The sequence below is a fragment of the Balearica regulorum genome, chromosome 1, assembly GCF_011004875.1.
Source record: "Balearica regulorum gibbericeps isolate bBalReg1 chromosome 1, bBalReg1.pri, whole genome shotgun sequence".
NCBI lineage: Eukaryota > Metazoa > Chordata > Aves > Gruiformes > Gruidae > Balearica > Balearica regulorum.
Window position 1 is genome coordinate 66467007 of NC_046184.1, and position 14512 is coordinate 66481518.

General features: G+C 44.9%; 1 protein-coding gene across 11 annotated transcripts in view; it reads right to left on the reverse strand.

The window, feature by feature from the left end:
• Nucleotides 1-9314, reverse strand: part of BICD1 (BICD cargo adaptor 1) — a 272459-nt gene extending 263145 nt beyond the window's left edge. For 4 of the 11 annotated variants that reach the window (XM_075755912.1, XM_075755902.1, XM_075755933.1 and 1 more), the window contains exon 1: nt 8667-9311. In XM_075755912.1, the coding sequence (XP_075612027.1) occupies nt 8667-8879 (213 nt within the window). In that variant the 5' untranslated portion in view covers nt 8880-9311. Of the gene's footprint in view, nt 1-7207; nt 7489-7765; nt 7916-8666 lie in introns of those variants that run through there. The other 7 variants (XM_075755896.1, XM_075755876.1, XM_075755887.1 and 4 more) reach the window with 4 other exon arrangements.
• Nucleotides 9315-14512: the final 5198 nt, after the last annotated feature.

Consider the following 14512-nt stretch of genomic DNA (forward strand, 5'->3'; position numbering starts at 1 on the left):
ACCAATTTCGGTCTTACTGAAAGCCTTTTGGTATTAATAGTTTTCATAGGTCTGTCCCAAAACTGTATATTTAGGACAGTGGCCTGCTTTTTCCTTTTATGTTAATTAAGCTTTGATAGTGAAAGAAATTCAGAAACACAAATAACTGTAAGCCCAAAATTATTTTTTAATATTACCCTCTGCAGGGAAGCAGTTCCCATTAGAACACTAATCTGCAATCTAGCTTAATTTCTTCCTGCTTACTTCAGCTTTAGGCACCTGCCCTTGCTGAGATGCGTTTTTCACCTTCTGACTAGTCCTAACTACTTCCATCTGTAGCTGGTCTGTACTCATGGACTGCTTTCGCACTACAGTATGAAAAAATGCTGGTTTCTCCTCATAATCATCTGATTGGTGATGCAAGGGGGTAAAGGGACAAAGGGCTCATTCACGTCTCTACATGCCAAATCGATTCCTCTAAGTTAGGAATATACCCTCTCTCCTCCCCCATGACATAGAATGTTGTTGAGTTCACAAGGAAATGAGGAAAGAAGAGGGCGATGAAAGTCACGCCACAAATATAAGAGAGTTCAGCAGAAATGAATGCGTGCTTTTTAGTCTCTGTCATTATAAATTAAAATCATCCCAAAGGGAAAAAAAAAAAAGTACGGTACAGAATTGCATTGAATTAAACATTACCCCCTCAGGTATCAAACAAATATGGAAGGGAAATCCATAGCAAAGGCAACTGTGCAGCAAAGCCCTAGAAGATAGCAGGGCCATGAGGGATGCAGAAACAAGCAGTGAATCAGATTTTATTCCCATTGTCCATATACTGAACAAAACACCAATGCAAAAATGTGAGAGAAAATGAGGTGCTGAACGCGACGAGCTCATTTGAAAAACTGGGAGGTTGTTCAAGAAGAAAGCTCTTTTTTCTAGAAGCCCTCAATACAGCCAGAAAAACATATGATCTTGCACATATTTTCCTCCAAGTGCTAATTGCATAAGGTATATAAAAGTTGTCCAGGTGCAAATTTACTCTATATATCTGACTTTGAGAATGCACCTCATTTTATCATGATGAATGTTCACAAATCACTGGTTTATGCAACATCTTATTTTTTACGCCATTGTTTTGCTCCTAGTTGCACTTTCAATAAAGCCAGGTGTTCAATCTGACCACTGTTGTGCATACAGACTGAAAGAAAATCCACAATGCAATACAGAAGGGAAGGAAAAATGTGTCACCTAAAGGAAGATGAAAAGATGGTAGCAAATTAATTTTTTTAATCCATTACAAAAGGCCGAATTCCAAACAGACACAGACTTTTAGATTAAAATCTCTTCAGTGAGCCCTAATTTTATATTCTCAAGCCTCAGATAGGAAGTACTTCACAATAATAATGTCTGTCTCACCCATTAACACTTCAATCAGTCATTTTAGATTTGGTACTAATCCAATATTTTATAGAAAATCTCTGAAAAATTAACTTTTCCATGACATAAAATCCAGTTGCAACTTCCAGTTATCTCTGAGGAATTCAACCCAGATTACTGATTCAATCATAATCCCTCAGATTAGAAAATGGTTTCTTAGATTTCTCAGATTAAACAGCAAAAGTAAGAAAATAATTTAACTATGGGAGAAAACAAATTGAACTCTATTTAGATTTATTTTAGGAGTCTGTGAGCTCCCGGTGTTTAAAGTTGACTATCATTGTTTAAGTGTTGGCTATTGTAGAAGGTCTAAAATCATGTGTTTATCTGTACTGGCTCATAAGAATGCAGTGCAATTACTGAGAGCAACTGGCAACACAGGTCCCTAGGGAAAAAAAAAAAAAAAAAAAAAAAGGTTCATCTACATTTTTCTTTGCATGCTACCAAAGCTCCAACAATAGCCCTAATTTCCCCTAAGATGATTTCAGCTTCTTATGTTTTCTATAGGCTAATGCGCAGGATTCATTTCCTCTTAGAGGAAGCAATCCTGCCGTAATTTGATGAGCATCTCTTTTAACATCAGTACCTGTTTAAGCAGTTCATCCCATCCCCCTCTTCCCTCAGCATTCATTCCTATCCTCGTGCTGACTTTTTGGCAATACAGGTAAAATGGTTTACGGGAACGTATTGTGAAGCAGATCATGGAACTAATCTGGGTTACAGACAGCATACACCCCCTCCTCGGTTATTTTTAACTGAGGTCAGTTTTCTACCCTGGTGTGACAGTGTGAACAGTTGCAACTGAGAGCCAGAACAGGGGCAGGAATGACAAAGGGAGATGCAGGCTGAGAGAAGAGCACATTAGACTACAGCCTTAGTAACCCCAGGTCAATGCAGGCTTAATGACAAGCAAGAGAAAATGAAATTCAAGCATGAAGGGAGGCTGTGGCTCCGCTAATGGTCACTGTTTCCAGGCAGCATGCTGTTATGTATTGGGTAACTCCCAGCAAGCCGCTACTGGAATTGAACCGGGCACAGTAGGCACCCTCAGAGCCCCTGCATTGTTCAAGGTCCCTTGCTGTCTACCTTCTTTTTCTCTAGTCCAACCTCCTGTCCACGGCAGGGTCAGCTCTGAGCTCCGACCAGGTTCCTTAGGGCTGTATCCAGCTGGGGCTTGAAAATCCCCACGGAAGGACATGCACAACCTCTCTCGGTGACCTGTGGCACTGCCCGTCCTCATGGGGAAACAATTCGTCTTTAAATCCAGTCTGAACCTCTCTAGTTTCAATTTATGCCAGTTGTCTCATGTCCTCCCACCATGTGCCACTGTGAAGAGCCTGGCTCTGTCTTCTCAATATCCACCTTGTAGGTATGGGCAGGCTGCTGCTGGGTCCACCACAGCCATCTCTTTTCCAGGCTGAATGAGCCCAGCTCCCTCAGCCTCACAGGGCAAGTGCTTCAGCTGTCGACTATCTTGGTGGTCCTCTGATAAACTCGGTCTGGTCTATCCATGTCTTTCTTGTATTAGGCGAGCCCAGAACTGGATGCCGTTTTCTAGATGGGGTCTAACAAGTGCCGATTTGAAAGTGATAATCAATTCTCTCAACCTACCGGCTATGCTTCTGCTAGTGACAGTCCACAATGCCACTAGCCTTTTCAACATCAGGGCACACTGCTGGCCCACATTCAGCTCACTGTCCTCGAGGATCCCCAAATCCTTTTCCACAGACCTGCTCCCCAGCCAGTCAGTCCCCAGCCTGTAATAGCTGAATGAAAGTTTTGCAAGCTGCTGCTTGACCTTGTTATGGCATTCCTTGTAAGCATACCTCCCAAAATGAACTGCTCAGAGCATCTTCAGACTCTTTTTGCTGCAGACCTATGCTTATGAGGAAAGTGCAGAGCGATGAATGCCACTTAGGGCTGTTCTGGATCCAGCTGCTGTGCAAGCCCCCGAATAACAGCTTGATCACTGAAGTTCTAATATTGCCTTCCACGTGCTCCTTTCTGCATCTAACAGTTTCCCGTACTGCTCTGCTCTCTTCTCCTAACCAAGCCAGCTGTGAAAGGGAACTGGGTGAAAACTCTTCCATTAGCAGCATACGCCTCGGAGACAGAGGTAGCCTTGGCTGGGCTCTGGAGGAGAGAGCGCTGCAGAGAGCGTCTGAGTGCAGTCCCTCCGGCTCACTCACCCTTGCCCTGTGCTCATCTCTGAGCTGGGTGCTAGGCAGCATGGCCTTTCTGAGTGACACAACGTGAACAGACACCAAGGACAAAGTGTTGAGATCAGGATGAGATGCTGAAAATGTTCAGCCTCATCCGGCACAGGCCCACAGATGCTGTCACGGGAAGGAGGTGTAAAGATATACTGAGATGGCATCAGTTCACAGCTTTCTAGTTATGTATTTGGGACACATTCATCTTTGGGGAGAATTCAGAACATCTCATTGGCATTTATGAGCCGCTTCACACTTTTCTAAGCATCCTGTGATACAGACAGCTGTGTAGAGCAATCCCTGTTTAACAGGGCTGTATTTGGGATAGGGAGTCTCCCCCTCTTCTGCCTTTTTTGGATCCAGAGAAGTCCCAGAAACTGTACACTTCAACGATGGAAGAGGCAGAGAGGTGACTCCAGCAGCAGGTGTGAGAGGGGCTTTGGAGAACAGTGGAGGAGTTGGAGGGGCAGCACTGTGTCAGAAGAGAGGGGAGATGGAGCTGGAGTCACCTGCGTTAAAGCAGTGCAGGGAAGAACAGAACAGAAAAGAAGCTGCCAGAGAGCTTCAACTCTATTCCTCAAAAATCCTTTTCAGTCACAGACCAAGAATTGTTTGTGGAAGCTCCATTACTAAACTGACTAAGCACTTCATAATCATTGACAAAACATCTCCGTGAAGTAAAGAAAACAAGAATTTTTGACCTGCCAAGGATACGGCTGCTCACCAATCGCCTGGTTTCAAATAACTTACCAAGGATAATTGGGTTTAAAGTAATGCAAAGACCAAACTGCATCTTCAAACTGGAAACCAGATAGCCAGCTCTCTGTGTAATCTAGGGGAAGAGCTTGTCTCCATAGAACGAAACACATAAAAGCCAAGAAGCCAAGTGAGATATTGCCTAAATTAGTGAGTCAGAGAGGGAGTCAAGGAGAGGGACTTGAGGATCTAGGAGCAGCTATGTTCATGATTTGATTCCCAAAGAGAAATCTCTGCTTAGGATTTCCCAAACCTAAATGTCTGGCAGAGTTGGACATCAAAGCTGCATTCCATCCCCATTTTACCACAACTGGGGGTGACCGATATTTCTCCCCTTTAAAAATATTACAGGCACAGAATCAAAAAAGGGTTGAGGTTGGAAGGAACCTCTCGGGATCACCTCATCCAGCTCTCTGCTCAAGCAGGGACAGCTACAGCCAGTAGCTTGGGCAAGAAGATCAATATGAAGCCATTTTACACTTCATTAAAAGAACCAAAACTAACAACAAACACTATCCTTACAGCAAATGCAATATGAACATGTAAGACCATAAATACTAAAACCACTGGAACAATGCTTTCCATAAAATATGCTGGTCATTAAACTCCCACCTCTCAGCAAGAAAATGAAAACAGGCTGCCTTCAATCCTATGACTAATAGCAATGAGTCTTACTCTCTGCATTCTTACGGACTGCAAGTTAAAAGGCACATCTGCTCAAGTAACTTTCTGAACAGGGGTCTTAAAACTATAGTGTTTTTACCACAAAATTCCACTAGTTTGAGATGTAATTGAGTGAGGCACAGAAACACCATTTACAGACTGAAGAGAAAAAAAAACTATGAAAATTAATAAAGCTTTAAAAATAATAATGTTTTGTTTAACACTACAAACTTGTGTAGCATCAGGATCACAAGTACTCCATCTCTTAACACTGAAAGCTTTTAAAGTCAACACAACAGAGTAAATACCTTTTCACATTCCTGCCATTCAGTTAACTTTTAAAAACATAAGGTCAGTAGCTGATAGATGTCTTGAGCCTTTCCTGGACAGCTTACGTAGTAATAACTGCGCTATCTCGGAAGAAGAACTCTTTATTAGGTCACTGATTAAAACTTCAAAGTTTTTGTAATGTAAATCAATCTCATGGCCCAAAACATCAAAGTCTTAGGCTAAAGCAGAGACCTCTGAATACAGCACAAGAAACATAAGAGGTTGCTAAACCAATTCATATTGCATGGTGGATTAGCATATATCCTGTATAAAAGTATTAATATTTAACGTAATGTATTGCAATTTGCTTTTACTTCAACATCCTATAATGGCCTTACTTTTGCATCTCACTCTCCAACAATGGAAATTATTGTATAGCTGAGGCTCTGTATTGCAATCTATATGGAAAAGGCACCAGTGAAGTTCATGGGAGTTTTGAATTGCCAAGGAGGATGGGAGAAGACTTCAGATCCTAGACAGCTAAGCCATGACTGAGTAAAAACAGGCAGTTCTGTTTGCTAAGCAATAAATACAATGAGCTCCTAACAGCAGAACACGAGAACTTAATAATGAAACAGTTAAAAAATGAAGACTTGCCTCCATAAAATTCAACTCCAGTAACTGAATCTGTTCAGAGAAGGTCCGCCGAAGGAGAGGTAATGGTCCTAGGCAGGATCCCACCCACACTCTTGCAGGTACTATTGCTTATGGATGGATAAACTATTTGTTTCAGCGCAAACCTGATGCCTAATCTCTATACCTCACAATGATTTCAGAGAAGCTGCAGATGTAGCGAGGTAACAGCAGAAGCAGAGATCCCTGCTGACATATTGGGAGTCTTCCTAGCTCCCGTTAGTCAGTCACGGTGTTTTGATGTCCCGCCATGCAGACCACACCCAGGCCGTCGTCCAGGACATCCTCTGCAGAGCCTGCTGGAGATGACACACACAGACTTTCCTCCATGCATTTTTGGATGGAGACTTAATAAAAAAGCTGTCTTCAGACTTCTTCTGCCACCTTGAGAGCTTTCAGACAGAACCCTACAGCCCCAAAATCTACTCCTCCAAGTCTCCACAAGACAGTTTGCCCAAACCACTTGAATTCTGACTCAACAGTGTCGTCAGAGGCGCCATTTGCTTATGTCTCACAGTTACAAGTCTGATCTGTGCTCAGGGAACAGTCATAATGGAGGTGGTAACAGAGAAGCTAGAAAACAGATTACAGTGATGGGAAGGGATATGAGCAAATTCTCCTTTGCAGAACTGCATATACAGCAGGAATCAGTGTGGTTTCTCCTATAAAGGTTAAAAGCAAGAAAAAAATCTCTTGCAGCCAAGGTGGGGGATGGAAATGCCCTACCTGCTGCTATGGAGAGCTCTGGAATTGAGCACCCGAGGCCTGAACTGGAAACTGGAGAGGCTCCACTCTTGCTTGGCATCAGGCAAACTACAGGATTTCTCCTCTTCCTCCCTCCGTGGATATCCTCAGTGTCCATGCTGTGGTTGGCACGGCATGAAGACACGTCCCCATGGGAGACATTCTGGGCTGCAGAGCATGCAATCCCATTGACTTCAAGGGGAGGTAAACTGGAAGAGAATTTGTGTCTATCTTTGATTTCAGTTAATTGGGTTGACTAATCCCTCTAGTTTAACAATTTCAACTCCGTTCCTTGTACCATCCCTTCTATCTGTGGCCATGTCCACCCATGTGTCAGCCTGGTTTCTGATCAGTCTTCTTTTGTGCATCATTATGATGTGATAACAGCTAGCTGCAGCTCTGCTTAGCTTTTTTGTTTGGTTTTTTTTTTTGCTCCCCCCCCCGAAATTGCATTGCACTTTTCCCCCTTAATTCTGTTCCTCTATTACTGCCAGGTCATTGCAAATCGCCCTGCCTTCGTGCCAGTTCTGTACATCTGCCCCTCAACCTGTGATTACTGGTTTCAAAGTCCTGAGCCTACCGCATAGGCTCAGGGGGGACGGGGAGGCAGAGATCAAGTTTAAGGAAATCAATAGGTTTTTCTGAAAAACAGCTTTATTCTTCTTACTGAAAATATAATTTTTTCAACTCTTCTGGACACTGAACCAAGTCTGTAGCATAACTCATTTACCTGCAAGTAAAATGAAACCTTTATTTTATTAAAAATACTTCTAAAAGTGCATCAGTTAGTATTCTAAAGAATATATTCATACATAATCTAAGTTTATTAAGTGGCTTCCCTCAATATGGCATATGTTCATGATTTCTAACTGAACAGACTTTCTGCATGTTATATATAGCAATATATTTTTGTAGAACAAAAAAAAATACCTTTTAAATTTGGGAGAATATCTGATACTTTCTCTCTTCTTTACAAAATATGTAATTCTAAGATAGTATAAACATACCATAAAATGTAGCGATATGAATGCTGCATACGTGTGTACACACACCCCTTCTGTAGCTCCCGTGGATGAGCACTGTATCAATCTCAAGTTATTTCCCTTAATGATGAACATAGGAAGCGTGACGGTATTTCAGAGTCATGTTTAGCAAAGCTGAAAGGTAAGGTGTAGCATTCCCCTGCTTCATACTTTAAGTGTTACAAAAACACATTTGAGAGATCAACCAAAAACACCTCTCCAATCAAATATTTCACCCTTTCAGCATGACGCAGAAGTTTAATTTCCATTGATGGGGGGTGACCTCAAGACTACTGTATGGCTACTTCATCCCTCCCTAATGGCAGCGATTCCCCTGGCTGGTAGAATAGAGCAGGTATATAAATAACTTCCAAAGGAATTGTCTCTCTCCTCACGCACTGCAGACAACTGTTTACATAGATCCCGTGTCCTCATATACTAGGTTTGCTCAGCTCTCATCCTACAAGCTGATAATTTCTTCTTCCTAAAAAAGCCTTGGACGATGCAGGTACGACTGGAGGCACCCTCCCGTGCCGCAAATCCCCCTTACCAGAAGTTGTGGCTCCCGGCGGCGGGGGCTGGAGCGCGGCCCCGGCCCCAGGGACATTTCCCAGGGCAGGGGGTTGCACTCTTGTGTAATCCGTCCTTAAGCTCCACGGTCCCGGCTGATCCTCCGGCCCCGGGAAACCCCTCCTCCCCACCCCACGAATCCCCGCAGCCACTCCAGGGTCCGGACATCTTTGCTCGCCCACCTGCAGGGGGCTGGTCCGGGGCTCCGAGGAGGGACACGCGTGGGGCACCCCCGCAGCTCCCCGCACCCGGTGGGGCTGCGCGCCCCTGCGCGGTGCGGGGCGGCGGGGAGAGACAAAAGCCTGGGCTCGCTCACCTCCTTCAGCTGCTCCAGCTCCTGCTTGAGGCCGTCATACTCCGCCTCCAGCTCATCGTACTGCTGCTTGAGGGTGAGCTTCTCCTCCAGCACCACCAGCCCATATTCCGCCGCCTGGATCTTCTCGTGGGTCGTCTCGGAGAGCTCCCGGGTCAGCCGCTCGATCTCGCTCTTGTAATGGTCCGCGCCCTGCAGCACCTCCTCCGCAGCCATAGCCCCGCCGGCACTGCCGCGCCGCCGCGCCGCCGAGGCAGCCAGGGGGCGGGCGCGGCCGAGGGGCGGCACCGGCACCGGCCCTGCCGCCGCCGGCCTGGGCCTGGGGGGCCGGGGCCGCCTGCGGCAGCCGCCGCCGAGCGCGGAGGCGGGCCGCCCCGCCGCAGCCGCGGCCCCCACCCCCCCCCCGCCCCCGCCCCCGCCCCCAGCCGCCCGGGAGGCGGCGAGGCCGCGCTCGCCTCCCCCGGCCCTGCGGCGGCTCCGGCTGCCGGCGGCGGGGGCGCCTGGGCCGGGCGGGCCCTCGCTGCCCGGGGAGACGGCGGCGCGCTGGAGGTCGGGGCGGCGAGTGGGGCGACCGGGAGCGCGCCTTGGTGCGGCGGCTCCCGGTGAGATGCTGCTGCTGGCGCCCGCCTCTTCCCAGGGAGCCGGCACCTCCGCCTCCCTTCCACACGGGCCCTCCCCTGCGCTCTTTAAGATGACAGCGTCCTCAGGTTTGGCATTCCCCGCCGGGGGAGAGGGAGAGCAGCATTAAAGCGCGGGGGACACGGGCAGAGGCACCCGGAGCGGTGGACGCAGCGGCGGCCCGGTGCGCCTCCCGCCGGGATGTCATCTTGTGCTCGCTGCCGCGGCGCTGCCGGTGCGGGGCTGCTTCTGCCACCCCCTGCGCTGCGCCCCTGGCAGCGGAGCGGGGCTGGCCGGCCCCGGTGCGATTTTAGCGCCTCTTGGTTTTTCTCAGTGTGTCGCAGCCATGGCCACGTTAGCGGCGGGGCTGGTAAAAATAGAAAGGGAGATGCAGCCCAGTAAACTGCGGGAGCAGGAGGACAGCCTGAAGTATTGCCCTGCCATTTCGGGACAGTGGGAAGGAAGAAGTGCCCGCTCTCTTCCCTGTGCCCGGTGAATGTACGTGGGAATGGGCAAGGAAACCTGGACGTGAAACAGCAGCGGGACCGGGGCATTCACCGAGGCCTGACTTCCATCACCGTTAGCGCAAGTTCTCCGCGCTACTGATTAGACAGCAGGACAAAACTGATTCAGATCAGATGCGGTCACACCATTGTTTCTCTGTCAAATTAACCGGAGGACCTGATGTCAGTTTTATGCTGGCTTTATGCTGGCTGCAGAAAGACAGATGCTACTTGCCCAGCATAAAACCCGAGTGGTGCAGACAGTCAGTAACTGATTGCATGCAAAGCCTGCCAATAAAAAGTTAACACACTGGATTAGGGGCATTTTACATATTTGAATTGGAAGAGTGAGTTCATCCTGGATCAATGTCATAATCTCCCTTATCACAGCCTTTTTTGTTTGGTACTAGGAGTCTTAAACCCAAATGTAATGTTTCTTCAAACTGTGGCCTGCAAACAGCCACCTGATCCTATTGATATTGACCAAATTTTGCTCTAAGTGCTAGCAGGGTCAGGTTTTCATGCTTTACAAACATCTCTCTTTCTTTCTAAAACACTAGCAAAATTAGGTCTTTAACAATTGCGTTAGAATATCCAGGAAAAGGAAGGTTTATTTTTTTAAAAAAAAGAAGTTATGTATAGAAGATGGATATCGTTGCCCACCGGTGGAGCACTGTATTGGAAATCAAAGACATAGATTCCCTTTCTTGCTGAGTTGTTAATGCGGTTTTAAACAAGCCACATCCCCTTTCCTACCTCAGCTTCCCCATGTTTAAAAAAGAGGTAAAAATGTTTAGACTCCTCAGCAAAGTGCTTTGAGATCTGCAAATGGAACCACTAAGACTAGTTACACAATATATGTATACAGGATATAACCTATCTATTTTATAAATATACATGGGTGCATACATAACTGACACATTGTAATCTAGCCTGCATAAACACTTCTTCTTGTTGCCTAGAGAACATAAATGGAAGAAGCAAGCAAAATAATAGATGTTCTGTCAATTTTGTAGCTTGAAAGCAGCTTCCAAAAATGCACATTTTTAATAAATTCCAGTGTAGAAGCAAGCATGAATATTAATAGGAAAGAAACAAGTGTGAATATTAATAGGCAAGGAGAGTGAGTGGCTCTCATCAATGACTGAGTGTCAAAACAGAGGGGGAAAACACAGTATTCCAACTGTAATTCCAACTGCACACCTAACCTCAACATCCTTTTCTTAAAAGAGGATGAAAGATTCCACAAATCAGAAGGAAAAAAAAACCAAACCAAATCAAAAACAAACCCCAAAGCAGGAGCAAAATGTTGTCTCAAGAGCTTTTACAAATTCTAGTCTAGCTGTCTTCCTCAGCTTTCCACCCAGGGCACTATGCAAGCAAGCCTTTTGTGAACATTCATTCAGGAATGGATTGGAAAACAGCTTAAGTGCTGAAAATGAGCGTTTGCATCAAGGACAGCGTGGAAACTGGCTGAAGCAACCAGATGTCTATAGCTAATCTAGGCTTGCTGTAACTCCACCTAACATCATTTAGTTGACGATCTCGCTCACAACCCAAGGGCAGCCTCACCACATGGCTGAACATCTGTACCCCAGAGGGGAAATCTGGCTTGTTAAAATGTGTCATTTTCCTGCAATACCTCACAAGAAAGTTAGGGAGAATTTTTCCTTTTAAAATTGGAAGGAGGAGTGAAGTCCAGGCATTGTGCACTGTGCAGAAGTTCACAGTGGCTCTGGGTGAGAGTTTCCATAAACTGGAGGTCCTGTAGCTACTCCAAATTGAAAAAACACCCAGCATGCCCATGATTTGCTATCACTAGTATCCATTTATTCTCCATCTTGTCTCCTAAACATGTGCAACATCAAGTCTGGCCCCTTTGGTGATGCTTGTCTTTGTTTTAGAATTCTGCTGCTTTGGAAGTCGTCTTTAGAACAAAATGAATCGTGCCTCAGAGTTGTCAGTTTCTCTCCACTGACTACAGAGGACCTGACACAGATGTATACACTCAGACATATACATTTAATTAAATGAATTCTGCCTTTTCGATCTGTATCTTTTCATAGCGGTTAAAACTGGCACCTACACTCTACCGTCCAGACTCCACCATCTATATTTATAATGGACTACTAAGGCCACCACTGGACCTGAAAAATATTCAAGCACCTTTCCTCAATATAAGGAGCTCTGGTTTGCCTCATTCCTGACTCTGTGGAGATGAGTAAAGATGGACGATCCTATAAATAGCATCTCAGTTATAGGGAAGAGACATCATTAAAAAGGAAGTGTTGCAGCATGACCCAAAAGTTCTCCTAGCTGAAGCAACAGGACCTCCTTTAATGGAGACTTCTTGCTTTCGGGAGTGCCTATAACAATGTATGGATTCAAGTGACTGTACAGTGGTGTCAGCAAAGTGTTGCTCTGGGTCACAGATCTGGTACCTTTAGGAGCCTACTTATCAGTGCAGATAGCCCTAACCAATCATATCGGCATTTTAAATAATTTCACTGCCCAGATAAGCATCACCTCACGTTGGTTTAAGTCCTGCTACAATGCTCTTACATTTTCTGCCTCCCCAACTCAAAAAATATGCCCCAATTTTATTAAAGGTTGGCATATCACCCTGCGTTGCTATTTCTCCTTCATTTTGCCCTGCTGCACCCCTTTCACATGAATATTTCAGACTAGTCTATAGTTCCTTAGTGACATTCAACATACCCTCATAAAACAGGCCTCCTTATGATTGCATGCATTTCATGGGCAGAAATTGCCCTTTGAATTCCTGGCACTGGTGGACTCTTAAACTAAGGATAGTAAGTTCCAGTACTAAAAAAATGCTGTTCTGATTACACATTTTTTAAGACAATTGGGTATTCAAGGACAAGACAAAATGATGCAGTTCAAATCTTGCTCCAGAGAATATTATCCAAATTTCAAACCATTTAAGAAGCATTTAATGACCTATATGAAATGAACTATTGGTTCTACATCTTAGTGGAAATGCGGCTATAAAAGCCACCCTGTAGTATATATTGCAGACAGCTGAATCCCTGCACATACAGCATACACAGAAATCACTTTGAGTCTGTTTGTATGGAGTATCTCAGCAGACCGGAGCCCAAATCTGCTAATTAGTAGTGTTTGGCAGGCTCACCAGAGTGGCCAATGGAAAAAAAAAAAAAAAAAAAAAAAAAAAAGGTTTAAGGACCAATCTGTCGTTGTTAGTAGGAATGGGATTGATTTCCTGAAAGTGAAAAGAGGGGAAAAGCACTGAGGGAAGGCAGTATGGTAACTGTGCTGGTTTGGAAATAAACAAGTGGCTGTTCTACAGCCAAAGCTTCATCTTTCTCCAGTGCTGAATATACGTCACACATTTGTAATGAATGACCAGCCTAGAGATAAAAAGGAGGCACTGAGAAGAAAATGAAATTTAAAAAGGTATTTCAAGATCCTAGTGCAATAGAAATGGTAATAGGTTTTAAGAAAATCAGTTTATAGAGAATGTTAAGAGAAACTAAACACAGGAGCTAATAAAAAATAATGCATATAATGAAAAGTAATGATGTTATGCTGATTAACATGAATGCCAGCATTCAGAAGAAAGGCTTTCAAACAGTAGGGTCCTTATGTGAGTCCTCCATGAACTACCTTTAAAGGATCTGCAAAGGTAAGTAAATATTTTAAAAAACCCAACCTATTGTCAGGTGGACTTAAATTTGGTGTGCAGGGTCCTGTATACCCACCAGAATAATTTTGGGCCCCCAAAACCTGAAAAGGTTGAAAATCACTAATGTAAACAAAACAAAATCCAAAAGGAAGAACAGGATAAACCAGAACACTTCAACAAGGAAATCACAAAAAAAGGACTGTACCAAAATGGTTGGCAGGATGTTTTGAGCTTAGTGAGCAGGGGTTAGAGAACCAAGTATTAGTTTTACAAGAAAACCAGCAAAAAATAAAGCATAAGGACATTTAGAAAACACAGTCAACAAGGACTAAGTAGCAAACTGATACCTGCAGTATAGAAAAACTACAGGCTGTAGCAAAGAATGTGAATTATTAGTCTGTTAAGACCGAATAATACCACCTCAGCCTGAAAGGATGTTGCTTTCAGCAAGTGTTGCACATGGGGCTTGATTCAGCTCCACAGACGTCAGCTGAGTCCTTTCATTGACAGCATTGCCCCCGGGCTCAAGACCCAGGACACAGCTCTTCCACTTTGTACACAGTCTTACAGCACCAAAAAAAAAAAAAAAAAAAAAAAAAAAGAAAAAAGCTGAAAAGCACAGAAAGGCTTATGATGCCTATTTAAACTAGTAGGCACTTTCCAGTGACACAAGGAAGACCGCTCCACTTAGAATACTTTGTCCAAACAGCTTCTCAGCACTTTAGCCTAGATAAATCAGTGTCACAGTGCAAACTGTTCCTTCCCGGACAGATGTAAAATGAGGAGGAGAAGGGAAAACACGTTTTCTCTCAGATGAAGAGCAGAAGCATCCATTGCCCAGAGAACCACTACAGTCAGGACTCAGGCAAACTGCAACGTAGCCGGCTGTCTAGGGCAGCGGATTGTTATGAGAGATGAGGGCAAAATAACTATATCCTGAAACACCTTTTTAGTTTTGCCTCGGAGCCTCGGAAAGCCAGGCACCCACCGCTGCACCCACTGAGAGACAGGTGATGTGGAGAGGCAAGGCAGCTTGTATTTGGGAGACTAGATCCTTCCAG